General features: G+C 52.7%; 3 protein-coding genes across 3 annotated transcripts; all 3 read right to left on the bottom strand.

Annotated features, from left to right (window-relative positions):
• Window positions 1-334: 334 nt before the first annotated feature.
• On the bottom strand, window positions 335-6,908 carry LOC113451266 (chymotrypsin-like elastase family member 3B). The gene is made up of 9 exons (XM_087915147.1): window positions 6,869-6,908; window positions 6,658-6,743; window positions 6,349-6,446; window positions 5,374-5,508; window positions 4,808-4,944; window positions 4,574-4,716; window positions 3,063-3,215; window positions 2,363-2,611; window positions 335-466 (listed from the first exon to the last, which is right to left on the bottom strand). Exons 1-9 carry the CDS (start codon window positions 6,906-6,908, stop codon window positions 335-337), a joined length of 1,173 nt encoding a protein of 390 aa, XP_087771273.1.
• Window positions 6,909-9,481: 2,573 nt separating this feature from the next.
• Window positions 9,482-13,881, bottom strand: LOC148124486 (proproteinase E-like). Its single transcript, XM_087915145.1, has 8 exons — window positions 13,842-13,881; window positions 13,389-13,480; window positions 13,099-13,196; window positions 12,840-12,974; window positions 12,578-12,714; window positions 12,156-12,298; window positions 11,465-11,617; window positions 9,482-9,520 (listed from the first exon to the last, which is right to left on the bottom strand). Exons 1-8 carry the CDS (start codon window positions 13,879-13,881, stop codon window positions 9,482-9,484), a joined length of 837 nt encoding a protein of 278 aa, XP_087771271.1.
• Window positions 13,882-15,725: 1,844 nt separating this feature from the next.
• On the bottom strand, window positions 15,726-25,602 carry LOC113455176 (transmembrane protease serine 9-like). The gene is made up of 17 exons (XM_087915144.1): window positions 25,563-25,602; window positions 24,879-24,970; window positions 24,595-24,692; window positions 24,328-24,462; window positions 24,068-24,204; window positions 23,380-23,522; window positions 21,946-22,098; window positions 20,259-20,344; window positions 19,045-19,106; window positions 18,731-18,922; window positions 18,026-18,117; window positions 17,798-17,895; window positions 17,531-17,665; window positions 17,271-17,407; window positions 16,497-16,639; window positions 15,909-16,061; window positions 15,726-15,800 (listed from the first exon to the last, which is right to left on the bottom strand). The coding sequence occupies exons 1-17, from the start codon at window positions 25,600-25,602 to the stop codon at window positions 15,726-15,728; spliced, it is 1,971 nt and encodes a 656-aa protein (XP_087771270.1).
• Window positions 25,603-26,310: the final 708 nt, after the last annotated feature.

Raw genomic sequence — 26,310 nt, 5'->3', positions numbered from 1 at the left:
AGGATCCAATCTGGGTCTAGGCTCTCCTGCTCGAGGAAGGGGTCGGACTAGAGGACCTCGGAGGTCCCTTCCAACTCTATGTTCTTGGGAGGTCCTCCTGGCTTTTGACCCTGGGAGGTAGACCCCTGGGCAGCCTGTCCTGGCCCTGGCATGTCCCGCTTGCGGCCATTGGTCCAGCCAGCCCTTGCTGGACTGTGTGGGCCTGTGGTCCCATTTCTTTCCTGACCTGCCACTGGCTCCTCTCTCCACCCCGCACCCAGCACCCTGAATATGTTGCACCATCAATCAAACTCCGGGCCAGTTGCCAGGTCTGAGTTCACAGAGTTTGGCAGCGTCAACGAGTGCGCGGTGCGTGTTCTCGGGGGCAAGCCGAGGCCCGGTGCCAGTGCCGAAGGATCCCGGGACTATCAGTCTGCCGCAGGAGGGCCGTTTGGTTCGGGACGTTCCCAGCCTCGTTATTTGACGCCTGCGGTGATAAACACGGGTTGCTTTGCCAAAAGGCCTTGGCGGCTGCAGGAATCATGAGGAGAGGGCGGGGCGCAGGCAGGCTGCTCCGTCCCAGCCTCTCCTCTCCGCCCCCTCTTCGACTGCACCCCATAACCTTTAGTCCGGCTGAGAGAGGCGAGCGTGATGAGGTTTAATGGAGGGCGGGGCGGGTGGATATCTGTCCGTAAGACTGAACAGTGTGTTCTGGACCAGGGGTCTCCCACCTTGGCAACTTGAAGCCTGAATTCTCCAGCCAGCTAGTAGATTGCTAATCTGTTGGAAGGGACCTTGTAGGTCATCTAGTCCACACACACACCCCGCCCAAGCAGGAGACCCTACACCATTTCTGGCAAATGGCAATCTGGTTTCTTCTTGAAAGCCTCCGGTGATGAAGCTCCCACAACTTACAGATAACAGAGAATCAGAGTTGGAAGGGACCTTGTAGATCATCTAGTCCAACCCCCCCCACACACACACACAGCCCAGCGGGAGACCCTACACCATTTCTGACAAATGGCAGTCCAGTCTCTTCTTGAAAGTCTCCAGGGATGAAGCTCCCACAACTTCTGAAGGCAACTTCTGTTCCATGGCTTGATGGTTCTCACTGTCAGAAAGTTTCTCCTTATTTCCAGGTTGAATCTCTCCTTGTTCATTTTCCATCCATTGTTCCTTGTCTGGCCTTTGGGGGCTTTGGAGAATAGCTTGACCCCTTCCTCCTCCTCTCTGGGGCAGCCCCTTAAATATTGGAAGGCTGCTCTGGTGTCTCCCCTGGTCCTTCTCTTCCCTAGACTAGCCGGGCCCATTTCTTGCAACCATTCAACCGTTTTAGCCACCAGTCACTCTCTCTTGCCCTCTCTCCTTCTCTTTCTCGCCCTCTTTCTTTCTCTACTTCCTTCCTTCCTTTCTTTTTCTTTCTCTCCTCTCTCTGTCTTTCTCTCCCTTTTTGTTCTCTTTCTCACTTTTTCTCTTCCCCTCTCCCTCTTTCTCTCCCTCTTTTTTCTCTCCTTCCTTCCTCTTTCTCTCCTCTCCCTCTTTCTCTTTTTCTTCCTTTTTCTTTCTCTCTCTCTTCCTTAAAATATTGGAAGGCTGCTCTCCTGTCTCCCCTGCTCCTTCTCTCCACTAGACTAGCCAGGCCCAGTTCCTGCAACCATTCATCGTATGTTTTAGCCTCCCGCTTTGCTGGCTGGGGAATTCTGGGAGTTGAAGTCCACTTGGCTTAAAGTTGCCAGAGTTGGAGGCCCCTGTTCTGGACAGAAAGGGGTCCGTATTCAGCCAAGAGGCTTCCCTTTCCTACATGGACTGGCAGGAAGAGGGTGGGCACTTTGAACCCCACGGACTGCTTCCTTCCTCAGATCTCTGAGCCTTGAGCCAGGCAGGAGGACAAAGGGTGGTGATGGCTTGGTCAAGGTGGGAGCTTCAAACACTGGAACTTTCGAGAAGAGACTGGACTGCCGTTTGTCAGAAATGGTATAGGAGTCCTTTTTGGACAGGGGGTTGGACTAGATGACCTATAAGGTCCCTTCCAACTCTGTTAATCTGTCATCTGAAGAGACCCAGAGAGCAGGAAGACATTGCCACCTGCTGGCGGAAGGCGTTTGGGGGCCTTTCTGCGGCCCTCTTAAAAGCAGGGCTGGGCAACCCCTGTGGACTTCAACTCCCAGCATGCCTGGCTGAGGAATTCTGGGAGTCGAAGTCCACAGGTCGACAACAACAACAACAACAAAAAGAGGCCGGTGGTTGCATCCTGTATTAAAGCTGGTCCCAAGGGGAGAACGAAAGAAGCGAGAGGGAGCAGAGTGGGAGTAGAATTGGGGCTAGGTCACACCACACCACACACGCCAGCCACACACACACACACACACACACACACACACACATGCATCCCTTGCCCATCGCAGCCGTGCCTTTGGGCCCAGCGTTGGGCCCCCAGGAAGACTCGCCCGGGGCTGAGCCGGGGCGCACGGGACGATGTCAGCCGCATTCGTGGCAGGTTCCGCAGTAACCCCGTCCGTTCTCGAGGGGCGTGGCGAGGGGTACGGGGCGAGGTCGTGCTCGCCGCTGGGCAGAAAAGCCGGAAAACGTTATCCTTCAGGGCCTCGGGCCACCCTTTTGCAGGCCGAGGAGGCTTTTTGGGGAGATGGGGAGACCCCAGAGACTTCGCCCAAACTTAGCTTCTTCAGAGTGGGCTGTTTTTATTTTTCCCCCGTTCATAGAAATTTTTGAAGCCCACCCCGGCCCCCAACGGGCGGGAAATAAGATTCCAACACAAGACCAGACGGCATCTCCAAAGTGAATTTATTCTGGAACTAGGAGCCTGGCCGGTTCTCCTGCTCACTGTCCCCTGAGTATCTGGAAAGGGAGGAGAAAAGGGGGTCTTAGGTATAGCAGGGGAGGGCAAGGATGGTTTTACAAGGGAGAAACCCAAGCACTGGCCTGTTCAGGGTTACCCGTCATCTCTTTCTGCGGCCCTAAACAGCTGCATGGGAGCTACGATGCCGTGGGGTCCCCTCAAGGCCATCAAGAGGTTTCTCCTAGCTCGGGGAAAGCAGGCTGGGGTGAGTGGGGCCGCGGCTCACCTTCTGGATCCAACCGTTGAAGGCAGAAACCCGGGTGAAGACGGTGGGCTTCCTCAAGGCGTTGCAGCCCATCGCGGAGACGAAGCTGGCGATCCCGTGGACGTACCACTTGCCGTCCTTGCCCCGGCAGTTGAGGGGGCCACCGGAGTCACCCTGTCAACGTGGCACGGAGAGTCCCGTGAGCCCTTTGCTTTATTTCTCTGTGTCCAGCCCAGCCTTGCCCCATGGATGGCAATAAGATCTGATCAAGGCTGCTGGGGAAATCGGTCAGGAGGGGAGACCAGAAGCCGCAGCTAAATTAACAGCCTGGGGTGTGACAAGGGAGCCTAAAGGAAGACATACGCACACACACACACACACACACACACACCCTGCTCTTTCCTGCCAGCTGTGGTGGCCCAAGCAAGGCAGATGCCCTGTTTTTAATCAGATATTTAAAAAAAGATGTCGAGACATCTAGAAAGAGTGCAGGGAAGAGCAACCGGGATGACGAGGAGACTGGAGGCAGCTAGAAGCCAAGAGGAACGTAACGTGCCAAAATTCAAGTTTTTTAGGCTTTATGGTTCTGGAGATTTTGTGATGATGCGTGAGGGGTATTTCGCAGGTGGATAGATGGATAGGTAGTTAGGTAGGTAGGTAGGTAGGTAGGTAGGTAGGTAGGTAGATAGATAGATAGATAGATAGATAGATAGATAGATAGATAGATAGATAGATGATCAAAAGATGGAGGAGGGGGGAAGAGAGAGAGAGAGACAGCAAGCGAGAAAGAAAAAAAGAAAGGAAGGAAGGAAGGAAGAAAAGAAGGAAGGAAACAGAGAGAGAGAGAGAAAGAAGGAAAGAAGGAAAGAAAGAAAGAAGAAAGAAAGAAAGAAAGAAAGAAAGAAAGAGAAAGAAGGAAGAAAGAAAGAAAGAAAGAGAAAGAAGGAAGGAAGGAAAGAAAGAAAGAGACAGAAGGAAGGAAGGAAGGAAGGAAAGAAAGAAAGAAAGAAAGAAAGAAAGAAAGAAAGAAAGAAGGAAGAGGGAAGGGAGGAAGAAAGGAAGAAAGAAAGAGAAGAAGGAAGGAAGGAAGGAGGAAGGAAAGAAAGAAAGAAAGAAAGAAAGACACAAAGGAAGGAAGGAAGGAAGGAAAGAAAGAAGAAAGAAAGAAAGAAAGAAAGAAAGAAAGAAAGAAAGAAAGAAAGAAAGAAGACGGAAGGAAGGAAGAAAGAAAGAAAGAAAGAAAGAAAGAAAGAAAGAAAAGAAAGAAAGAAAGGTCCCAAAAGACAACCTGTTTTTCTGTACTTGACCATTTACATCCCCTCTGTAGTGTAGTGCCTCCCATCAGACACTAGAGGGCAGCAGGCACCGTTCCTTCCTGCTTCGCCCTTCCCTAAACGCTGTAGTTTCTATATTCAATTTTTCTTGTTTTGACGTGCTGTGAACCGCCTGTAGGGCTTGGCGGGCAAAGCCCATCAAATTTAAGGAGAAGAGACCGTGCCCAGCGGCCTTCCTCCTTCCAGGCACCCACTTACGTTGCAGCCGGATTTGATGTCTCCCCCAGCGCAGACCATGCTAGGTTTGACGGAGCCTCCCCACCAGTCAGGCTTCCTGCAGTGGTTGTAGTCCACCACGGGCAGGAGAGCCTGCTGCAGCTTGGCCGGCAGAGGCCCCCCAGCTGTGGAGAGAAACAGAGTCAGGGCTTCCAGCCCGGCCTCCCTGGAGCCCCCCTAGCCCTCCTCCCCACCTGCGGAGAGGACCCCACGTACTGGAAATACGTCCCCAGCCGGTGATGTAACAAGGGTATCCATTGGGCAGGACAGTGTCTGGCTCGGGAATGCAGCCCAGTCTGACTTTGTCGTTCAGTTGTGGCCGGCGGGAGAGTTTGAGCAGTGCGATGTCATTGCTGGAACAGGAGAAGGAGGCAGCCATGAGCGGCTAGGGCAGAGGTGGGCCTTCAGCCGGTTCTGACCGGTTCTAGAGACCCGGTAGCGAAATTTTGAGTCGTTGGGAGAACCGGCAAAAGCACCACCTCTTGACTGGCTCCGCCAACCCCGTCTCTCTTCCCTGCCTCCCATCGAGTAACCCAGCTGATCGGCTGGGTCTCCTTGGGTTGCCCTGGCCAGGAGAACGGAGCTGGAAAGCAGGTTAGGGGTGGGTGTGGAGAGAACGGGGATTTTGCAGTAGATCCTTCCCCTGCCACGCCCGCCGAGCCACGCCCACCGAACTGGTAGGAAAAAGTTGTTTTGAATCCCACCACTGGGGTTGGGGGATGCTGGAGGCTTTCCTTCTGCACCCACCCCCCCACCCCCCCATGACGGACGCCTTCGCCTACCCGCAGGCCACACAGCTGGGGTTCCAGTTGGGATTCACGAAGATGTCTTTGGAGTTGATGGGCACGTGCTGCTCAGGGGCTTCCTTGACTTTGAGGTTGTACTCCCCCAGCACCACCTTATACCTGCGGGATCGCCTGTGGAAGAAATCGCCCAGCGGCTTTCAGAGGGCAGGAAAAGGCCCCCACCCACACCCACACCCTCCGCAGTCCAGAGGGGTGGGTGAATTCGTGCCCTTCTTTGGAAAAAGAGGCTAAACACCAGGACCAGGGGGTCCCAAAGGTGCTTTTGACCTGGACAAGGGAGAGTCTCTGCCCCCGGGCTCTAACCTCAGCCTGTGGCAAGGCTACAGAGGGTGAAAAGAAGAAAAAGTGACCCTAAACAAAGGGGGAAGGAGGGAAGGAAGGAAGGAAGGAAGGAGGAATGGAACAAAATAGAATGGAATCAGGAGGGAAAGAAATGAGAAGGAGGAGGAGGAAAGGAAGAAGAAAATAGATGGAAATGGGAAGGAAGGAAATCGATGGAAAGAGGGAGGGAGGGAGGAATGGAATCAGAAGAGGGAAAGAAATGAGAAGGAGGAAAGGAAGAAAATGGAAGTAGAAAGGAAGGAAGGAAATAGATGGAAATAGGAAGAAAGGGAGGAAAGGAGGAAAGGAGGAATGGAATCAAAAGAGGGAAAGAAGTGAGAAGAAAGAGGAGAGGAATAAAAATAGATGGAAATAGGAAGGAAGGAAGGGAATGAGAAGAGAAATGAGAAGAAGGAAGGAGGAAAGGAAGAAGAAAATAGAAAAGGGGAGGAAGGAGGGAAGGAATGGAATGGAATGAGGAGAGAAAGAAATGAGAAGAAGGAAGGAAGAAGAAAATAGATGGAAATAGGAAGGAAGGAAGGAAGGAAAGGGAGAGGGGAGGCTCTCCATTCAAAGCCCCTCTGGACTCCAGAGTGAAGGTGATGCTCCAGCCGTGCCCCGGACACTTACGAGATGCAGTGGGCAGCTGTCATGACCCAGTCGGGGGCGATGAGGGACCCTCCGCAGGTGTGATGGAAGGCGCCATTTTGCTCGTACTGGAGGGAGACCTGCGGGAGGACAGAGAGGGGAGGTCCAGACATCACCCTAAAAAGGACACCCGGTGCCAGCCGGCTCCGTGCTCAGGCCGGGCTTTTTCTGGATGGCAGCCCAATTGCCAGCTAGCCGGTCCGGTCCGGCCCATTTGGCTCCTTGCCTGGGATGGCCGCCCCTGGGGTGCTGGTTGAGGGCGTCTGACGGGGGAGGAGTGAGCCGCCTTACCTGCCAGGGCCAGCTGTAAGGCACGGTGTCTTCGCCGTTCACCACGCGGCTGTGGGCAGGGTAGGCTGGCTGCCCGCACCCAGCGGCTGCGGAAGAGAAGAGAGGGGGCTGAGACCCCGCCGGTGGAGGCCAGGCAAGACAAGGGCAAGGGCCTAGGAGACCAGGGAGGGGAGGGCAGGGGGAGGGGGGAGGGCAAGGGATGCCTCTTTACCACTGGCCACCAACAGGACGCAAATCAGCAGCGGCAGCATCTTCTCCCGGGTGACTTTCAGCCCATCCTGAGCCTTAAATACCCACCTGCGGTGCCACAGGGACCTTGGCCACAGGTGCGGTGGTGCCCACGGCCCTGGCGGGGGCCACCCAAGGCCTGGAAAGCTGGCCTGCTCCCCAAGGAAAGCAACAGCTGGCCCCTTGGCCGGGCGAGGAGGGCCTGGAAGCTGCCGAGGCCAAGTTGACACGTGGAGGGAGAGATGCTTCCCCCCTCTTGTATTCCCCCCCCCCCGCCTTTGACGGCGGTGCCAATTCCCACCTCTTTGGCATCTCCTCCAGGCGGGCGGGGAGGGGGGAGGATTTCTGGGCTGGCTCTAGGGGATTTCCTGGCAGACTCAGCTGGGGTACAAACCACCCTGAATTTTTCTCCTGCTTGGAATTAGCCCATCATGTCGTCCAGATCTATCTATCTATCTATCTATCTATCTATCTATCTATCTATCTATCTATCTATCTATCTATCTATCTATCCATCCATCCATCTATCCATCTATCTCTATCATCTATCCATCCATCTATCCATCTATCTCTATCATCTATCCATCTATCTTATCTACCTATCTAATCTATCTATCCATCCATCATCTATCCATCCATCATCCATCCATCTATTTATCTATCTATCTATCTATCTATCTATCTATCTATCTATCTATCTATCTACCTTTCATCTACCTTTCATCTACCTATCATCTATCTATCTATCTATCTATCTATCTATCTATCTATCTACCTTTCATCTACCTATCTACCTATCACCTATCTATCTATCTACCTACCTATCATCTACCTATCTACCTATCACCTATCTATCTATCTATCTACCTACCTATCATCTACCTATCTACCTATCACCTATCTATCTATCTACCTACCTATCGTCTACCTATCTACCTATCTATCATCTATCTACCTATCATCTATCTACCTACCTACCTACCTATCTATCTACCTATCTACCTATCATCTATCTACCTAATCTACCTATCATCTACCTACCTATCTATCTATCTATCATCTATCCACCCACCTATTTATCTATCTATCATCTATCCACCCATCCGTCTGTCTATCTATCTATCTATCTATCTATCTATCTATCTATCTATCTATCTAGCATCTATCTACATGTTGCCCAGAATGGCTTACTTGGCAAGCCTTGGTTTAGCAGCGGTGTAATCTGGAAAGGGTGCGAACGCCACATGTGTGTAAGCCAATGGACGTGTTTCCTGCCCTGGGGAGAAATTGTGGGGTCTGGGGAGGCCCCCTCTGGCTCCTTGTCCTCCTTTCCCTCTGCAGGAACCCCCCCCCCCCCGCCTTTCCTAGCAGGGACACGTTTCTGTGAAGAGCTGGATTGAAAGCACCCCAATTTCACCAGAGGGCTGTCCATGCTGACACCCCTCCCCCCTCCCCGCCCCCCGCCATGCCCAAGATGCCCATAAGTTCAGTTAAGGTGGGAGGAGTGGGCTTCGGAGTAGTTTTGGAACAGGAGGAAAACAGACATCTCCCAGCTCTGTGTATCTGCCATTTCTGCACAGGTGTGTGTGTGTCTGTGTGTGTGTGTGTACGCAGGTAGTCTTCGACTTACAACAGTGCGCTTACCCAAAGGTGCTTTTTTCAGGAGGCAACTGGACTTTTTTTGTTTTTATTTTGAAGACGTTTCACAGAAAAACCTCCAAGTGGCCTCAGCGAGACCCTCTAAACTAAAAGGATGCAAATGACCAGCTGCCTGCAAGGAGTCTAAATCCATTTCCATTTTCCCCACCGTCGTCCAGTCAGAGTGGAAGAAGCTTCTTGGATGAGAAGCGAAACATCTCCAAGGATAAATCAAGAAAGAAGCTTTGGGACAACCATAACTTGGAGGGTGGAGAATCTCTACAGACTTTTAACAGTTTGTTTAGGGACTGTTCAAAGTTAACAACGGCACTGAAGAAAGGGACTTGCGACCATGTTTCACCCTTACGACCGTTGCAACGTTCCCCATGATCGGGTGATTTACATTCGGACGCTTGACAACTGACTCATTTTTATGACGGGAGGGTCGCGGGGGATCCCCTTTTACGACCTTCTGCCGAGCAACGTCGACGGGGAAACCGGGTTCGCTTAACGACGGCGTTAACTAACTTTAACAGCTGCAGGGGTTCACTGAACGGGCATCAAAGGGGGCAGAGCCTCACTGAGTGAGGGTCTCACTTAGCGGCGTAAAGGTCGGGATCAATTGTGTGGCCGGACATTGAGGACTACCGGTCATCTATTCCAGCGAAGAATCGTCTTTAACCGGATAACGTCCATTCAGGTGGGTTCGGTCGGGATATACCCAGGAACCACTTCAGATGATGGGCTGGCTTCCTCCCTGCCTAGCTGTTTCTTGAGGGGTGGGGGGCTGTCCCCCAGATAAGGATGTCCCCCCTTATTCTCCCCCACCCCAGATGAGGATGTCACAACTTAAGAGAAAGGGGATGATTCTCCCTGCATCTCCAGACCGGCCCCTGGTTGGTTGTGTTTTCATAACTCTGGTTTTGGGGGGAAGATCCAGACCTGGGCACCCCCCACATTAGGACAGCTTGCTGGCAGCCACCTTTTTCAAGGGTCCCTTGTGGAAAAGAGGGGAGGGGGCTTCTGAAGATCCTGTTTTGTAGCGACCCACGTGGATTGTAGCCTCACAGAGGGCCATTGCTCGTCCGAATAGGTTTATCCTTCTTTGTGGACAGACTTTTCCGGCAGAGCGCTCGACAAGTGGTCCCTGACCCCACAGGTAGCTTTCTTCTGAGCCCCCCCCACCCACGAGAGAGAAAGACAGCTGAGAGAAAGGTAAGAGATGCCACTTCTACCTTGATGTTGGACTGGTTTATTTCTCTTGCTCTTTCTCCCTCTTTCTCTCCCTTTCTTTCCTTCCCTTTCTCTCTCATTCTCTTTCTCTCCCTGTTTCTTTCCCACTCGCTCTTTCTTTCTCCTTCCTTTCTTTTTCTCTCCTCTCCTTTTCTCTTTCTTTTCATTTCTCTTTTTCTTTCTCTCCTTCCCTCTTTCCCTTTCTCACTTTTTCTTTCTCTATCTTTCTCCCTCTTTCTTTCTCTCTCTCTCTTTTTGTCTCTCTCACTCTCACTCTCTCTTGCCTGCTGGTGGAGCTCAGAGGAGGCAGCTCTTTATGGCCAACCCAGAGGATGAAACATACCAGTTGTGGGATTCTACCGGGCAAACCAGTAGCATTTCACCACTGAATTACACGTTGACGGTGGGTCCAAAGTGGTATGAGAGAAAAAAGAGAATACTTATGTGGTCTCTGTAGAAATTAACACCCAAGGGTGTGAGTCTGTCTGTCGGTCTGTCTGTCCGTCCATCCATCCATCTATCATCTATCTATCTATCTATCTATCTATCTATCTATCTATCTATCTATCTATCTATCTATCTATCATCTATCTATCTATCATCTATCTATCATCTATCTATCTATCTATCTATCTATCTATCTATCTATCTATCTACCTACCTACCTACCTACCTACCTTTCTATCTCAGCTACATATTTTCATTAAAAAAGAGAGGCAGTTGAATTATTACCGAGCACTCAGAAATAAACCTTCTGAATTGAGCACTCTCTTCTCCTTAAATTTATGGGGTTTTAAAAACCTATTTATGCATTTATTTATATCCCGCCTTTATTCTTGGCTTGTCGTGGACGTCCGATTTGTCTTATTACCGAAAGGGTGTAGTAACTAGTGATTTTCTTTCAAAGCTAATAAAGGTTTTCCCTATTATCTGAATCTTTCGGTGAGCTTCTGTAGGCATCATCTGGGTTTAGTTCTGTCGCGCTTTGCACACCCGTCACCAGCCAGAGTCAGGGAGGGTGGAGGGATCAGGGAATTGAAGCCTCATCGTGGCACATGTGTCCCCCCACCCAAAGACAGTGTACCCCCCCCAAAAAAAAGACAGTGGAGAGGAGAGGATTCAACCAAGACCAAGAAGAAGAAGAGGACAACGTGCTGCAGGCCAGGAAGATGTTTATTATTATTATTATTATTATTATTATTATTATTATTATTATTATTATTATCATTATCATTATCATTATCATTATCGTCATTATCATCATTATCCTCATCCTTATCCTTATTATTATTATTATTATTATTATTATTATTATTATGTACAAGCAGAGCACAATCTGGAAACGCCACACACATTTGTGCTTAGCGAGAATCACTGGAAATGATCTGCAAAGCAAAACCGACGATCCAGCATTAGGGAGTTGTGTGAGGGGACGCTGGTTGGTGAGCGTGCAAGAACCCCGGCCTGACCCACAAAGTTTGGTTTCTCTCATTTGGCCGAGGTGTGATAGAGGCTGTCGAGTTGACTGGTGGAAAAAGGGAAGGGCGGTCTGGAAGACCCCTGGCATCGCCCGAGTGGAAACGTGGAATGAATTCTCCCCCTTGGAGGGGAAGGGACGGACACCGGGAGCTCTGAAGAGGGAAAGGGGGGGCTCTCCCACGCTCCCCACCCACCCACCCTCCCCCCTGATATGGGGGCTGGGCAATACCTGCTCGATCCAGGGGATGAAAGAAGAGACGCGGGTGAAGACGGTGGGCTTCTTCAGGGTGTTGCAACCCTGGGCAGAGACGAAGCTGGTCACCCCGTGAACATACCACCGGCCATCAGCAGCTGGGCAACTGAGGGGTCCCCCGGAGTCACCCTGAAATGTGGACCCTTGTGTTCCTCAGTCATGCGTGCAAAAATACTTCTCTCCTGCCCTCTCCCAGGGAGGTGGCTGTTGCTTACAGAGCTCCCCCTGCTCAGGGACTGGATCCTCGGAGAGATTTCTCCCGCAACTCCCCTTTTGATCCAGATACACAATGAAGCACTAAGGGGCAGCCTAGTCCCCCTGCAGTGCCATCCCTGGAGGCTTTTAAAAAGCCAACGCAATCCTAAATTGCATTAACAGAGGGATACAATCAAGATCAAGGGAGGTGCTAATAACACTCTATAAAGCCTTAGTAAGGCCACACCTAGAGTACTGCATCCAGTTTTGGTCACCACACTATAAAAAAGATATTGAGACTCTCTCCTGCTCAAACAGGGAGTTAGACTAGAAGACCTCCAAAGTCCCTTCCGGCTCTGTTCTGATTGGGTTGGGGTGGCCAGGCCAGGGCTGCTAATCCAGGAAAGGAGATTCCAGCTTCCTTGGCCCCAGTCTCCGAACCCCAGCCTGTATCCTCTGGGCTTTGACTCACATTGCAGGCAGCTCTGATGTCCCCACCGGCACACACCATTTTCTCTCTAACCACCAGTCCCCACCAGTCCGGCTGGGAGCAATGGGCATAGTCCACGACTGGCAGAAGCGCCTGCTGAAGGATGTCAGGCATGGGGCCGCCGGCTGGAAGAGAATAATTTCCCCCCCACCCCTGGTGAATGGCTTCGCTCTTTCCATGGTGGCCCAGTGGCTAGAGGGCAGTACTACAGGCTAACTCTGCCCACTGTCAGCAGTTTGATCCTGACCGGCTCAAGGTTGACTCAGCCTTCCACCCTTCCGAGGTGGGTAAAACGAGGACCCAGATTGTTGGCTGACTCTGTAAACTGCCTAGAGAGGGCTGTGAAGCGGTATATAACTGCTATTGCTATTCCCGCGCGCACCTTCCCCCCAGCCGGGACCTACTGTAGATCATGCCCCAGCCAGTGACGTAGCAGGGATGAAGGTTGGCGAGCAGCGCTCCTGATGGGGGGAGGCACGCCAGCTGCACCTTGTCGTTGAGAACGGCCGGGCGGGAGAGTTTGATCAGGGCGATGTCGTTCCTGGAAGAAGAGGCGGTGGCGATGTTGGTGAGGGGGCTATTTTCTTTCTCTCCCCCTGGGATTTCCTTGGCAAGAAGACACCCACCCACCCCCACCTCCTTTCGAGCAGGGGCGGTTCTACTCACCCGCAGATGAGACAGCTGGGGTCCCAGCAGGTGTGCACGACAATGTCCTCGGGGTTGATCAAAATCTCCTGTTCCGAGCCCTCCACCTCGGTCAGGTTATATTCACCCAGGACGACCCTGTAGCTGTACTCTGGACTGAGAGAAGGAGGCAGTAACGTGAGACTGTGGAGGCTGGGTCTCCTTCACGGCCCCTTCCCTTTCCCAATACCCACTACCCCGGCCTCACAGCAGGAGCACCCAGTTGCCCGAGGGGACTCACAAGATGCAGTGCGCGGCGGTCATCACCCAGTTGGGGTGGATGAGGCTCCCACCGCAGAGGTGGTAGAAAGAGTCTCCATCCTGGTATTGCAGGGACACCTGCGGCAAACCAGGAAGGTGGGTGGGCTCATTACTGTCCCTCACCCAGACCTTCCTCTCCATGCTCCCAAAAATGATCTTTATGGTCTGTATCAGGAGTGAGCTGTTTTTCTCCAAAGAAGCCCACCACCCCCTCTCTCTCTGCCTTTCTAGTGCAGCTACGGGGAGTTGCAGGGATCGCCTGCTACTTACCTGCCAGGGCCAGCTGTAAGGAATGGCATCTTCTCCGTTCACTACCCTCCCGGTTCGGACGGGGGAAAAGGCGGGTTCTCCGCAGCCGTGGGCTGAGCGGAAGCGGGGAGAGAAATTACATGATCTCGTCACACAGAGCTGCTTTTCCCAAGACTGTTTTCCCTGGTCTTCCTGGCCACTAACTCTCTACGTTAGGGTATTGACACTCCATAAGGTACTAGTCAACTTGTACAAGAGTTGGGTTGTTGGTGCCCAGCTGCTACCACTTCTCCTTCAAATGCCAATTCAACGCCTGAAGCTGGGAGAAAGGAAAGGAGATCCTTCCAGCCCAGCTGAAGGAAGCAGGAAAAACCAACTGCCAAAGATTTCTGCAGCTTGGGGGACCCTCATTCTCTCGCTTTTCCGGGAGCCCAAGAAGGTGCCAAGTGCCCCTGCCCAGGTGCTGGGCTTTACCCTCGGCGGCCAGGAGGAACGCGACAAGGAGCCTCCACATGCTGATGGCAGAGTGACCCTCTGAAACGGAGGAAGTAGCTGCAGCCCCTTTTATGCCTTTCCGAGCCAGGGGACACGTTGCCACTTCCGGCGGCCCAAGGACAGAGTTTAGCCTTGTGTGCCCGGCTCCTATCTGCCCCGAGGAGACGGCAGCTGTTCGGAGGACAAGGGGGCAGGGAGGTTTCTGGGATGCCCAGGTGGGGCACTGCCAATCCGTGCTGGCAGGCCAAGGGCCTGATGGGCCCCACTGTGTGAAGCGTTTCTTCTGGCCTTACTCCGGTTAACCTCGACCTGGGGCAGTGGTGTGTATGCTCCCGGTTTGGCACGGTTCAGCTGACCTGGTAGTGAAAAAAAACCTCCGACTTAGACGGGAAAAGTGCAGGATTAGCCCTCCCACCAGCCTCTGCGCTTTTCTTTGTCCTCTCAGCTGATTGGCGCTGCGGGCCTCAGTTGCTGTGTGGAAAGCTGCACACGGGCATTAGGTGCGCACGTGTTTAGGGGCATGCACGCAATCACCAAATCGGTAGTGGACCAGGTAGGATCCCACTGCTGACCTGGGGCCATTGGGTGCCTTGGAAAACAGGTTGAATGCTCCTCTAGGGCAGCTCCTCAAATATTGGAAGATGCTCTCCTGTCTCCCCTGGTCCTTCTCTTCCCAAGATTAGCCAGGCCCGGTTCCTGCAACTGTTCATTGTGTGTTTTAGCCTCCAGTCACTCCTTCTTGCTCTCTCTCCCTTTCTTTCCCTCTCCTATCTTTCTCTCCTTTCTCCATCTTTCTCTTCCTTTTTGTTCTCTTTCTTTCTCTCTTTTTCTCTCATCTTCTTTCTCTCCCTCTCCCTCTTTTTCTTTCTTTCTCTCCTCTCTTCCTTTCTCTCTCTTCCTCTCTTTCTTCCTCTCTTTTTCTTTCTCCTTCCCCTCTTTTTCTCACTCCCTTTCTCCGTCCCCCCTTCTCTCTCTCTCTCTCTTGCCTGCCGGTGGATCTCAGAGGAGGCAGCTCTTGACATTTATGGCCATCACGGAGGGTGAAACACATGTTGAATGTGGGTCCAACGTGGTGTGAGAGAAAAAAAAGAATACTTATGTGGTTTCTGTAGAAATTAACCCCTAAGGAGCATGGATGTGTATGTGTGTCTCTGTGTGTATGTGTCTCTCTCTCTCTCTCTCTCTCTCTCTCTCTCTGTCTATCTCAGGTACATAAAAGGTAGAAAAATTACTACCCGGCGCTCAGAAATGAACCTTCTGAATCCAACGCTCTCTTCTCCTTGAATTTATGGGGGTCTTAAAAACCTACTTATGTATTTATTTATATCCCGCCTTTATTCTTGCTTCTCCTGGACGTCCGATACGGATACTCTTCCTCTTCCTCCCGAAAGGGTGTACTAACTAGTGACTCGCTTTCAAAGCTAGTAAAAGGTTTTCCCCTTTATTTGAATCTTTGATGAGCTTCTGTAGGCATCATGTGGGTTTAGTTCTGTCGTGCTTTGCACACCCATCCCCAGCCAGAGTCAGAGAGGGTGGAGGGATCAGGGAATTGAAGCCTCATCGTGGCGGGTGTCCCCTACACCCAAAGACAGTGTACCCCAAACAAAAAAGACAGTGGAGAGGAGAGGATTCAACCAAGACCAAGAAGAAGAAGACGACAACGTGCTGCAGGCCAGGAAGATATTTATTCTTGTTGTTTTTGTAGACAAGCAGAGCCCAATCTGGAAAGGCCACACACGTTTCTGCTTAGCGGGAATAGCTGGAAATGATCTGCAAAGCAAAACAGACAATCCGACATTAGGGAGTTGTGTGAGGACACACTGGTTGGGGAGCCCCAGCCTGACCCACAAAGCTTGGTTTCTCTCACTTGGCCGAGGTGTGGGAAAACGGGAAGGGCGGTTTGGAAGACCAAGTGTAAATGTCATATAAATTCTCCCCCTTGGAGGGGAAGGGACGGACACCGGGAGCTCTGAAGAGGGAAAGGGGGGGCTCTCCCACGCTCCCCACCCACCCACCCTCCCCTCTGATATGGGGGCTGGGCAATACCTGCTCGATCCAGGGGATGAAAGCAGAGACGCGGGTGAAGACGCTGGGCTTCTGCAGGGTGTTGCAGCCCCAGGCAGAGACGAAGCTGGCCACCCCGTGAACGTACCACCGGCCGTCAGCAGCTGGGCAACTGAGGGGGCCGCCAGAGTCACCCTGAAATGTGGAATGAACCCTGACCCTTGTGTTCCTCAGTCATCCGTGCAAAAATACTTCTCTCCTGCCCTCTCCCAGGGAGGTGGCTGTTGCTTTCAGAGCCCCCCCTGCTCAGGGACTGGATCCTCGGAGGGATTTCTCCCGCAACTCCCCTTTTGGTCCAGGCACGCAATGAAGCAGCAGGGGGCAGCCTAATCCCCCATAGTGCCATCCCTGGAGGTACTTAAGAAGAGGCGGACTTGTCTGGAATGGCATAGGGACTCCTGCTGCAACGGGGTTGGACTGGAAGATCTCCAAGGTCCCTTCTGTCTCTGTTCTGATTGGATTGGGGTGGCCAGGCCAAGGCTGCTAATCCAGGAAAGGTGATTCCAGCTTCCTTGGCCCCAATCTCCGAACCCCAGACTGTATGTGGGACCCCTCCGGGCATCTACTCACGTTGCATCCGGATTTGATGTCCCCACCGGCACACACCATGCTCTGCTTGACCGTGGATCCCCACCAGTCCGGCTGGGAGCATTGGGCATAGTCCACGACTGGCAGAAGCGCCTGCTGGAGGTTGTCAGGCATGGGACCGCCAGCTGGAAGAGAAAAATCCCCCCCACACCCCTGGTGAATGGCTTCGCTCTCTCCATGGTGGCCCAGTGGTTAGAGGGCAGTACTGCAGGCTAACTCTGCCCACTGTCAGCAGTTTGATCCTGACCAGCTCAAGGTGGACTCAACCTTCCATCCTTAAATGTAAAATGAATAAAATGAGGATCCAGATTGTTTGGGGGGCAAGAGTCTTACTTTGTAAACCGCTTAGAGAGGGCTGTAAAACACCGTGAAGCAGTATATAAGTCTAAGTGCTCTCTTTCTCTCTTGCTATTTCTAGCCCTTTTGTTCTCACTTTTTCATTTTCTCTTTCTTTCTTTCTTTCTTTCTTTCTTTCTTTCTTTCTTTCTTTCTTTCTTTCTTTCTTTCTTTCTTTCTTTCCTTCCTTCCTTCCTTCCTTCCTTCCTTCCTTCCTTCCTTCCTTCCTGTTAGAATATGGTATTTCTTGCCCACTGACAGCAGTTCAATTCTTACTGTCTCAAGCTTGACTCATCCTTCGGAGGTGGACAAAACAAAGACCTGGATTCTTTGGGGGCCAAGAGACTGACTCTCAACCGCTTAAGAGAAGGCTGTGCTGTTGCTATTCCCGCGCGCACCTTCCCCCCGGCTGGGACCTACTGTAGAGCGTGCCCCAGCCAGTGATGTAGCAGGGATCATGGTTAGGGAGAACCTCTCCTCGTGGGGGAAGGCACGCCAGCTGCACCTTGTCGTTGAGAACGGCTGGGCGGGAGAGTTTGATCAGGGCGATGTCGTTCCTGGAAGAAGAGGCGGTGACGGTGGTGAGGAGGGGGCTTGTTCCTTCCCTCCCCCTGGGATTTCCTTGGCAAGAAGACACCCACCGCTAGCTCCTCCTTTGGGACAGGGATGGTTCTACTCACCCGCAGGCAATGCAGTTGGGGTTCCAGCCAGGGTGCACGAACATGTCCTCGGGGTTGATCAAAATCTCCTGTTCCGCGCTCTCCACCTTGGCCAGGTTATATTCACCCAGGACGACTTTGTTTTGGTACTGTGGACTGAAAGAGGGGGGCAACAGAATGAGATGGGGGGGGGGACTCTGGGCCTCCTTCAGCCCTCCATGAAGGAGTGGCTCCTTCACCTGCCCTGTGCCCCACCCCAGGAGTGCCAAGCTGCCTGAAGAGACTCACAAGATGCAGTGTGCGGCGGTCATCACCCAGTTGGGGTGGATGAGGCTCCCCCCGCAGAGGGGTGAGAAGTAGCCTCCAGCCTCAAATTGCAGGGACACCTGCAGCAAACAAGGGAGGGGGTGGTCTTCTTAATGTCGCCCACCCAGACCTTCCTCTCCCCCCCTCCAAAAATCACTCTTCCTGGTCTGTAGCTGGGGTGAGCGACTTTTTTCCAAACCCCACTCTTACCTGCCAGGGCCAGCTGTAAGGAATGGCATCTTCTCCGTTCACTACCCTCCCGGTTCGGACAGGGGAATAGGCGGGTTCTCCGCAGCCGTGGGCTGAGCAGAAGGGGGGGAGAACCACACAATCTCATCACACGGACTTGCCTTCCCAAGGACCGTTTCCCATGGCTTCCTGGCTACTTGGCAAGTTTAAGACTGGTGGACTTTGATTCCCAGAATTCCCGAGTTAAGATGGACTGGAGGAGGAATTCTGGGAGTTGAAGTCCACAAGCCTTAAAGCTGTCAAGTATGAAAACCCCCTGCTCTACCTGGGTGGGCAGCCACACCCAAGACACTCCATGAGTGACTAGTCCACCTTGTGCGAGAGAGAGGTGGGTTGTTGGTGCCCAGCCGCTGCCACCTCTCCTGCAAGTGCCCATTCAACGCCTGAAACTGCGGAAGGAGAGCTGGTGTCCCTGCTTCTACAACAGCAGCCTGTCAGCCTGCCCCACCTACCCCCACCTCTTCACCCTCCAAGGGCCAGACCCCCCCCCCATTCCTGGGAGTCTGGGCTGATGTCCAGTGGCCTGGGAGAAAGGAAAGGAGATCCTTCCAGCCCAGCTGAAAGAAGCAGGAAAAGCCAACCGCCAGCACGGGGGACCCTCATTCTCCGGCTTTTCCGGAAGCCCAAGAAGGTGCCAAGTGCCCCTGCCCAGGTGCTGGGCTTTACCCTCGGCGGCCAGGAGGAACGCGACAAGGAGCCTCCACATGCTGATGGCAGAGTGACCCTCTGGGACAGAGGAAGTAGCTGCAGCCCCTTTTATGCCATTCCGAGCCAGGGGACACGTTGCCACTTCCGGCGGCCCAAGGACAGAGTTTAGCCTTGTGTGCCCGGCTCCTATCTGCCCCGAGGAGACGGCAGCTGTTCGGAGGACAAGGGGGCAGGGAGGTTTCTGAGATGCCCAGATGGGGCACTGCCAATCCGTGCTGGCAGGCCAAGGGCCTGATGGGCCCCACTGTTTGAAGCGTTTCTTCTGGCCTTACTCCGGTTAACCTCGACCTGGAGCAGTGGTGGTATGCTCCCGGTTTGGCACGGTTCAGCCGACCTGGTAGTGAAAAAAAACCTCCGACTTAGAGGAGAAAAGTGCACTTATTTGACGCCTGCGGTGATAAACACGGTTGCTTTGCCAAAAGGCCTTGGCGGCTGCAGGAATCATGAGGAGAGGGCGGGGCGCAGGCAGGCTGCTCCGTCCCAGCCTCTCCTCTCCGCCTCCCGTCTTCGACTGCACCCCATAACCTTTAGTCCGGCTGAGAGAGGCGAGCGTGATGAGGTTTAATGGGGGACGGGGTGGGGTGGATATCTGTCCGTAAGACTGAACAGTGTGTTCTGGACCAGGGGTCTCCCACCTTGGCAACTTTAAGCCTGAATTCTCCAGCCAGATAGTAGATTGCTAATCTGTTGGAAGGGACCTTGTAGGTCATCTAGTCCAACCCCCCGCCCAAGCAGGAGACCCTACACCATTTCTGGCAAATGGCAATCTGGTTTCTTCTTGAAAGCCTCCAGGGATGAAGCTCCCACAACTTACAGATAACAGAGAATCAGAGTTGGAAGGGACCTTGTAGATCATCTAGTCCAACTCCCCCCCACAGCCCAGCGGGAGACTCTACACCATTTCTGACAGATGGCAGTCCAGTCTCTTCTTGAAAGCGTCCAGGATGAAGCTCCCACAACTGCTGAAGGCAACTTGTGTTCCATGGGTTGATTGTTCTCTCTATCAGAAAATGTTTCCTTATTTCCAGGTTAAATCTATTCTTGTTCAGTCTCCATCCGTTCTTCCTTGTCTGACCATTGGGTGCCTTGGAAAATAGGTTGAATCCTCCTCTAGGGCAGCTCCTCAAATATTGGAAGATGCTCTCCTGTCTCCCCTGGTCCTTCTCTTCCCTAGACTAGCCAGGCCCGGTTCCTGCAACCGTTTATCGTATGTTTTAGCCTCCAGTCACTCTCTCTTGCCCTCTCTCCCTCTCTTTCTCGCCCTCTTTCTCTTTCTTTCTTTCTCTACTTCCTTCCTTTTTCTTTTTCTCTCACCCTTTTTCTCTTTTTGTTCTCTTTCTCTGTTCTTTTTTTTCTCTTTTTCTCTTTTTCTGCCTCCTTTTTTCTCTCCTCTCCTGCTTTTTCTTTCTTTCTCTCTTTTTCTTTCTTTCTCCCTCTCCCTCTTTCTCACTAGTTCCCTTTCTCCCTCCCTCCCTCTCTCTCTTGCCTTCTGGTGGAGCTCAGAGGAGGCGGCTCTTGAAATTTATGGCCATCACAGAGGATGAAACACCCATTGAATGTGGGTCCAAAGTGCTGTGAGAGAAAAAAGAGAATACTTATGTGGTCTCTGTTGAAATTAACCCCTAAGGGGTATGTGTGTATGTGTGTGTGTGTGTGTGTATTGCACAAGTACATATTTTTCATTAAAAAAGAGAGGCAGATGAATTACTACCCACCACTCAGAAATGAACCTTCTGAATTCAATGCTCTCTTCTCCTTAAATTTATGGGTCTTACAAACCTATTTATGTATTTATTTATATCCCGCCTTTATTCTTGCTTGTCGTGCACATCCGATACGGATACTCTTCCTCTTCCTCCCGAAAGGGTGTACTAACTAGTGATTCTCTTGTAAAGCTAGTAAAAGGTTTTCCCCTTTATTTGAATCTTTCGATGAGCTTCTGTAGGCATCATGTGGGTTTAGTTCTGTCGCGCTTTGCACACCCATCCCCAGCCAGAGTCAGAGAGGGTGGAGGGATCAGGGAATTGAAGCCTCATCGTGGCGCGTGTTGTGGTTCACCGGCAGATGATGCAGACGGCAGCGGAATCGGACAATTGGGAAGAAAGGGGAGCGGTCAGGGAGTCTGGGGAGGACTTGGACGAGGGTCCTGCATCCGATGTAGAGATGGGGCCAGGACCATCTGGGAGTGGGGTGTTTCCTTTGGAGCCTGGCAGCAGCGAGGCAGAGGACCCAGGGGAGCCTGTTCCCTGTGCACGTGTGCACAGAACTGCTAGAAGACAAAAGCAGCTAAGGGAAAAGGGGCTACTCGGGAGTAGAGGTAGGCGGTGATTGCCCCTCCCCTAAGGGATAAAAGTCAAACCTCAATGACAAAATCTTCGCAGGAAGCAAAGTAGTTCGATAGATTCAGAGTCCTCCTTGAAACTCTGTGAACTCCGATTGGTTTTTTTCTGGTATTTCGGGTGGTTTCTATCATAATTAATTGTAGACTTCTGTTTTTGGCAGCATTCCAGAGCACTGAAAGGTGTGTGCCTATCTTGGGGAACTGTTTAAGATTAGTCCTGGCTGGGAATGAAAGTAATTCCCTGTGTTGCAATAAAATAGGTTTTGCTTTTCTACCAAGTTTGTGTTTAATTACGTTTGAGGAAGCCTGGGTCAAAACAGGGCATGTCCCCTCCCCCCCCCAAAAAAAAAGACAGTGGAGAGGAGAGATTTGACCAAGAAGAAGAAGACAATGTGCTGCAGGCCAGGAAGATGTTTATTATTGTTGTTGTTGTTGTTGTTATATACAAGCAGAGCACAATCTGGAAACGCCACACACATTTGTGCTTAGCGGGAATCGCTGGAAATGATCTGCAAAGCAAAACCCACGATCCGGCATTAAGGAGCTGTGTGAGGGGACGCTGGTTGGTGAGCGTGCAAGAACCCCGGCCTGACCCACAAAGTTTGGTTTCTCTCACTTGGCCGAGGTGTGATAGAGGCTGTCGAGTTGACTGGTGGAAAAAGGGAAGGGCGGTTTGGAAGACCCCTGGCATCGCCCAAGTGGAAACGTGGAATGAATTCTCCCCCTTGGAGGGGAAGGGACGGACACCGGGAGCTCTGAAGAGGGAAAGGGGGGGCTCTCCCACGCTCCCCACCCACCCACCCTCCCCCCTGATATGGGGGCTGGGCAATACCTGCTCGATCCAGGGGATGAAAGCCAAGACGCGGGTGAAGACGGTGGGCTTCTTCAGGGTGTTGCAACCCCAGCCGTAGACAAAGCTGGCCACCCCGTGAACGTACCACCGGCCGTCAGCAGCTGGGCAATTGAGGGGGCCCCCGGAGTCACCCTGAAATGTGGAATTAACCCTGACCCTTGTGTTCCTCAGTCATTCGTGCAAATATACTTCTCTCCTGCCCTCTCCCAGGGAGGTGGCTGTTGCTTTCAGAGCCCCACCTGCTCAGGGACTGGATCCTCGGAGAGATTTCTCCCGCAACTCCCCTTTTGGTCCAGATACACAATGAAGCAGCAGGGGGCAGCCTAATCCCCCGCAGTGCCATCCCTGGAGGTTCTTAAGAAGAGACGGACTTGTCTGGAATGGCATGGGGACTCCCGCTGCAACGGGGTTGGACTAGATCGCCAATCTTTTGTGCCTCAGGGACCACCAAACTCATAATTTTAAATCCCAGGGACCACTAACCGGTTCTGTGTGCATGGCCTAATTTGTGGGTGTGGCTTGGTCATGTGGCTGGCTGGGCATGGCTTGTATGTAAATATTATAAACATTTATATAAATATTGAATTTTTTATAAAAAAAGAGCAACTTCTACTCAAAAGCAGGCAAAGCAGACAGATTGCTTGAGTTGCTCACAGAATCCCAGATTCACTTAGAGATCTGTGTTTCTGCCATCGGCTAGCTGAGTCTGTCACATAAAATTTGCTTGCAAGCTAACTCATAAAATTTGCTAGCCCAGGGAACTCATAAAATTAACTCACAACACACCATGTATGTAAATATTGAATTTTTTTATTAAAAAAGAGCAACTTTTACCCAAAATCATGCAAAGCAGGCAGACAGATTGAGTTGCTCAAAGAATCATTTAGAGATCTGTGTTTCTGCCATCGGCTAGCTCAGTCTGCACTGCTTCAGTCCTAAGGAAGATTTGGCTCATCTAAAGATTAGGAAGAAAGCAAGAAATCCAACCGTTTCTTGCTTTCTAGCTAATCTAAATCTCCCGGCACAGCAGAACAGATGATGGTCAGAAAAAGGAAAAATAGCAATTTAGCAGGCAAGTTTGCCAGGTAAGGAGTGAGTGGGCGGGGAGCGTTCCCGTGGGCCATATGGGTGGCACAGCCTTGTGTTCCTGCACAGCCTGGATTAATTGCTTTGGGGAGTGCTCTGGGGGGTGACATTTTTCTGTGGACCACCACAATTTTCTCACGGACCACCAGTGGGCTGTGGACCACTGTTTCTCAAGAGCTGGACTAGAAGAGCACCTTCCAGCTCTGTTCTGATTGGATTGGGGTGGCAAGGCCCAGGTCTGCTAAGCCAGGAAAGGATATTCCAACATCTTTGGCCCCAATCTCCAAATCCAGACTGTATGCAGGACCCCTGCAGGCATCTACTCACGGTGCAGGCAGCTTTGATGTCCCCACCGGCACACACCATGCTCTGCTTGACCGTGGATCCCCACCAGTCTGGCTGGGAGCAATGGGCATAGTCCACGACTGGCAGAAGCGCCTGCTGAAGGATGTCAGGGAGGGGGCCGCCGGCTGGAAGAGAAAAATTCCCCCCCCCACCCCTGGTGAATGGCTTCGCTCTTTCCATGGTGGCCCAGTGGTTAGAGGGCACTATTGCATGCTAACTCTGCCCATTGCCAACAGCTCGATCCTGATCAGCTCAAGATGGACTCAGCCTTCTATCCTTCCGAGGTGGGTAAAAGGAGGACCCAGATTGTTTGGGCAAAAGTCTGACTCTGTCAACCGCTTAGAGAGGGCTTTAAAGCAATATAAAGCGGTATAGAAGTCTTAAGTGTATTGCTATCCTTCCTTCCCTCCCTCCCTCCTTCCTTCCTTCCTTCCTCGGTGGAGCAGTGGTTAGAATGCAGCATTGCAGGCTAACTCTGCCAACTACTAGCAGTTCAGTCCTGACCAGCTCAAGGTGGACTCATCCTCCCATCCTTCCGGGGTGGGTAAAATGAGGACCCAGATGGTTTGGGCAAGAGGCTGACTCTGTAAACTACTTAGAGACGGCTGTGAAGTGGTATATAAGTGCTATTGGTATTCCCACGACCATCTTCCCCCCGGCCGGGACCTACTGTAGATCATGCCCCAGCCAGTGACGTAGCAGGGTTGATGGTTGGGCAGCACCTCTCCTCGTGGGGGGAGGCACGCTGGCTGCACCTTGTCGTTGAGAACGGCCGGGCGGGAGAGTTTGATCAGGGCGATGTCGTTCCTGGAAGAAGAGGCGGTGGCGGTGTTGGTGAGGGGGCTTTTTCCTTGCCTCCCCCTGGGATTTCCTTGGCAAGAAGACACCCACCGCTAGCTCCTCCTTTGGGACAGGGACGGTTCTACTCACCCGCATTCGATGCAGGTGAAGTTCCAGCTGGGGTGCACGACAATGTCCTCGGGGTTGATCAAAATCTGCTGTCCCGGGCTTCCCAACTTGGCCAGGTTATATTCACCCAGGACAACCCTGTAGCGGATCTGTGGACTGATGGAAGGGGGCAGGGAGTGAGATTGTGGGGAGACCCAGCCCCACCATTAAGGAGTGGCTCCTTCACCTGCCCTATGCCCACTCCCCCATCCCCACACCAGGAGCGCCAAGGTGCCCGAGGGGACTCACTGGATGCAGTGCCCGGCGGTCATCACCCAGTTGGGGTGGATGAGGCTCCCCCCGCAATTGTGGTAGAAAGAGTCTCCAGCTTGGAATTGCAGGGACACCTGCGCCAAACAAGGGAGGGGTGAACTTGTTAATGTTGCCCACCCAGACCATCCTCTTCCCCCCTCCCAAAAACGCTCTTCATGGTCTGTAGCTGGGGTGAGCGGCTTTTCTCCAATCTCCCCCCCCCCTTCTCTCTGCCTTTCTAGTGCAGCTACGGGGAGTTGCAGGGATCTCCTGCTACTTACCTGCCAGGGCCAGCTGTAAGGAATGGCATCTTCTCCGTTCACTACCCTCCCGGTTCGGACGGGGGGATAGGCGGGTTCTCCACAGCCGTGGGCTGAGCAGAAGGGGGGGAGAACCACACAATATCGTCACACGGAGTTGCCTTCCCAAGGACTGTTTCCCATGGCATCCAGGCTACTTGGCAAGTTTAAGACTGGTGGACCTCGACTCCCAGAATTCCCGAGTTAAGATGGACTGGAGGAGAAATTCTGGGAGTTGAAGTCCACAAGTCTTAAAGCTGTCAAGTTTTAAAACCCCCTGTTCTCCCTGCGTGGGCAGGCACACCCAAGACACTCCATGAGTGACTAGTCCAGCTTGTGCGAGAGAGAGGTGGGTTGTTGGGTGCCCAGCCGCTGCCACCTCTCCTGCAAGTGCCCATTCAACGCCTGAAACTGCGGAAGGAGAGCTGGTGTCCCTGTCAGGCCTGCCCCACCTACCCCCACCTCTTCACCCTCCAAGGGCCAGACCCCCCCATTCCTGGGAGTCTGGGCTGATGTCCAGTGTCCTGGGGAAAGGAAAGGAGATCCTTCCAGCCCAGCTGAAGGAAGCAGGAAAAGCCAACTGCCAGCACGGGGGACCCTCATTCTCCGGCTTTTCCGGGAGCCCAAGAAGGTGCCAAGTGCCCCTGCCCAGGTGCTGGGCTTTACCCTCGGCGGCCAGGAGGAACGCGACAAGGAGCCTCCACATGCTGATGGCAGAGTGACCCTCTGGGACAGAGGAAGTAGCTGCAGCCCCTTTTATGCCTTTCCGAGCCAGGGGACACGTTTCCACTTCCGGCGCCCAAGGACAGAGTTTAGCCTTGTGTGCCCGGCTCCTATCTGCCCTGAGGAGACGGCAGCTGTTCAGAGGACAAGGGGGCAGGGAGGTTTCTGGGATGCCCAGGTGGGGCACTGCCAATCCATGCTGGCAGGCCAAGGGCCTGATGGGCCCCACTGTGCGAAGCGTTTCTTCTGGCCTTACTCCGGTTAACCTCTACCTGGGGCAGTGGTGGTATGCTCCCGGTTTGGCACGGTTCAGCCGATCTGGTAGTGAAAAAAAACCTCCGACTTAGAGGGGAAAAGTGCAGGATTAGCCCTCCCACCAGCCTCTGCGCTTTTCTTTGTCCTCTCAGCTGATTGGCGCTGCGGGCCTCAGGTGCTGTGTGGAAAGCTGCACACGAGCATTAGGCGTGCATGTGTTAGGGGCATGCACGCAATCACCAAATCGGTAGTGGACCAGGTAGGATCCCACTGCTGACCTCGGGCCAGGAGGGACTAGAACCTTGTCTCAGTTTGGAGAAGGCACCCAGGTGCTCAGAGACAAGATGGGGAGATCCCACACTCTGAAAGACGAGGGTTCGAGGCTTGGTGAAGCCGGCAGTCAGTTGGCCCTGGACGGTCTCATCTTAACAGAGTA

Source organism: Pseudonaja textilis, chromosome 18 (assembly GCF_049901715.1).
Source record: "Pseudonaja textilis isolate UNSWEBS1 chromosome 18, rPseTex1.2, whole genome shotgun sequence".
Lineage (NCBI taxonomy): Eukaryota > Metazoa > Chordata > Lepidosauria > Squamata > Elapidae > Pseudonaja > Pseudonaja textilis.
Note: the sequence above shows the minus strand (reverse complement) of the source record. Positions and strands in the feature narration are given on the sequence as shown.